Here is a 2,795-nt window from a genome sequence, read left to right on the forward strand (position 1 = left end):
GCCAGAGAAGGAGCTCCAAACCTGAGCTGTGCAATACAAGCCCTCTGTGGACACAACTTATTCCCACACCCCGGGATGCAGAAAGGGATCAAACCCTTGGATCCGGCCTCTTCCCACTCTCAGGGATGCAGAAAGACATCACGCCCTTGGATCTGGCCTCTTCCCACACCCCGGGCTGGAGGAAGGGATCAAACCCTTGGATCAAGCTTCTTCCAGCTCCCTGGGATGGAGGAAGGGATCACATCCTTGGATCCAGCCTCTTCCAACTCTCCAGGATGGAGAAAGAGATCAAACCCTTGGATCTGACCTCTTCCCACTGCCTGGGCTGAAGGAAGGGATCAAACCCTTGGATCTGACCTCCTCCCACACCTCAGGCTGGAGGAAGGGATCAGACCCTTGGATCAAGCTTCTTACTGCTCCCTGGGATGGAGGAAGGGATCAGATCCTTGGATCCGACCTCTTCCCACACCCCGGGATGGAGAAAGAGATCAGATCCTTGGATCTGACCTCTTCCCACTATCCAGGACGCAGGAAGAGATCAGATCCTTGGATCCGGCTTTTTCCCACTGCCCGGGCTGGAGGAAGGGATCAGACCCTTGGATCAAGCTTCTTACTGCTCCCTGGGATGGAGGAAGGGATCAGATCCTTGGATCCGGCCTTTTCCCACTGCCCGGGATGCAGGAAGGGATCAAACGCCGGGCGCTGCCGGGAATCGCAGCCCGGAGGAGGCTCCGGGAAGAGCCGGGAGGAGCTGGGCGGACTCGTTTGCTCAGGGGAGGTCAAACAGGGCCGTGTTTGCTCGGGCGGCAGCAAATCCCGGATCTCCACGGGCTCCAGCTGTCTGGGCGCCCTTCGGGACCTGATTTAGACCTGATTTAGGACCTGATTTAGACCTGACCTAGGCTCCAGGTGGGGAACATTGACCCGGACACGGATGGGGAGTGGTTTAGGGTGGAGGTCGCTGAAGTTCCGCCAGCATCACTCACGCTGGGAAGAGTTCGGGGCTGGCCTCGTTATCTCTTATCTCGTTATTTCTCACCTCTCCTCCTCAGAGCGCCGTTGTCTGTATTTAATCTCTGTGTAAAGCGGCGCCGGGGGTTTAGGCACAGCTGGGCCTAAATTAAAGCGAACATTGGGTGAAATGAACCCCGCGCCTCGTTTTAAGCCGAGCCTAATTGGAGGCAAGAGCGCGCTGCGTGTTCGACATCGCTAATTAGGCACGGCCGGCAGCTCCAGGGAGGCGAGCAGGGAGCAGCGCTCCCTCATCCCATTTTCCCAGATTTTCTAAGAGCAGCACTCCCTCATCCCGTTTTCCCAGATTCTCCAGGAGTAGCGCTCCCTCATCCCCTTTTCCCAGATTTTCTGGGAGCAGCACTCCCTCATCCCCTTTTCCCAGGTTTTCCCAGTTCAGACACTCCTTCATCCCCTTTTCCCAGCTTTTCCAGGAACAGTGCTCCATCATCCCGTTTTCCCAGATTTTCTGGGAGCAGACGCTCTCTCATCCCCTTTTTCCAGGAGTAGATGCTCGCTCATACCCATTTTCCCCCCAGGTTTTCCCAGCTCAGACACTCCCTCATCCCCTTTTCCCAACTTTCCCTGGAGCAGATGTTCTCTCATTCCCATTTTCCCCCCAGGTTTTCCCAGCTCAGACACCCCCTCATCTCCTTTTCCCAGCTTAGACATTCCCTCATTCCCTTTTCCCAGTTTTTCTGGGAGCAGATGCTCTCTCATCCCCCTTTCCCAGTTTTTTCCAGTTCAGACACTCCCTCATCCCCCTTTTTCAGCATTTCCCAGCTCAGACATTCCCTCATCCCCTTTTCCCAGCTTTTCCCAGGAGCAGATATGCTCTCATTCCCATTTTTCCCCCAGCTTTTCCCAGGTTTTCCCAGCTTTTTCCGGCTCAGGCACCCCTTCATCTCCTTTTCCCAGCATTTCCTAGCGCAGACATTCCCTCACTCCCTTTTCCCAGTTTTTCCCAGCTCAGACATTCCCTCACTCCCTTTTCCCAGTTTTTCCCAGCTCAGACATTCCCTCATCCCCATTTCCCAGCTTTTCCAGGAAATCGCTGTTTATCCCACAATTCCAGAGGCACTGGGGGAAAGGAGATTAAATCCCCCCCAGCTCCACCTCCCACTGCCCCAGGCTGCTCCAGCCTGGCCTGGGACACTTCCAGGGATGGGAATTCCGGGTTTTTTTGGGAATTTCGTGGCGGTTTAGGAGAGCCTGGGTTAACATTCTCTCCTAAAGCGCTCCCGGAAGGATCTCCGGACAGAGGGCAGGGAACCTTGGGAGGCTGCGTTAATTAATGAGCTTGGGGCCGCGGTAATTAATTAACCCGGGGCTGCGTTAATTAACAAACCTGCCCGGGCTGCTTCTGCTGGTGAGGGACCCTTCCCTGCCATGGGAAATGCAGCAATGTGTTGGAGCGCGAGGATTTTTTGGGATTTGCGGAATTTCCCAGCTGAAATATCCCAAAAAAAAGAGACTCTGGGATGTGGGAAGTGGCAATTCCAGCGATGGGATGATCCCTCTGGAATGGCCCCGGGGCAGGGGAGGGGGAAGGACTGGGATGAGGGAGAGTGAAAATAAAGGGAAAAGGACAAATCCAAACTCACATTCAGGCATGGAGGTTTTGCTCCCTGCTCCGAAATCCCAAAGGTTTGGTTAATTCTCTCCCAAATCCCGAAGGTTTGGTTCATTCTCTCCCAAATCTCGAAGGTTTGGTTCATTCTCTCCCAAATCCCAAAGGTTTGGTTCATTCTGTCCCAAATCCTGAAGGTTTGGTCCTTTCCCTA

General features: G+C 54.4%; 1 protein-coding gene across 1 annotated transcript in view; it reads left to right on the plus strand.

Moving 5' to 3' along the window:
* Positions 1-868, plus strand: part of KLHDC7A (kelch domain containing 7A) — a 4,354-nt gene extending 3,486 nt beyond the window's left edge. Inside the window, exon 3 of the mRNA XM_031062981.1 lies at positions 682-868. Within this exon, the coding sequence (XP_030918841.1) occupies positions 682-868 (187 nt within the window). The remainder of the gene's footprint in view (positions 1-681) is intronic.
* The last annotated feature ends 1,927 nt before the right edge of the window (positions 869-2,795 follow it).

Source organism: Geospiza fortis, unplaced genomic scaffold, assembly GCF_000277835.1.
Source record: "Geospiza fortis unplaced genomic scaffold, GeoFor_1.0 scaffold4, whole genome shotgun sequence".
NCBI lineage: Eukaryota > Metazoa > Chordata > Aves > Passeriformes > Thraupidae > Geospiza > Geospiza fortis.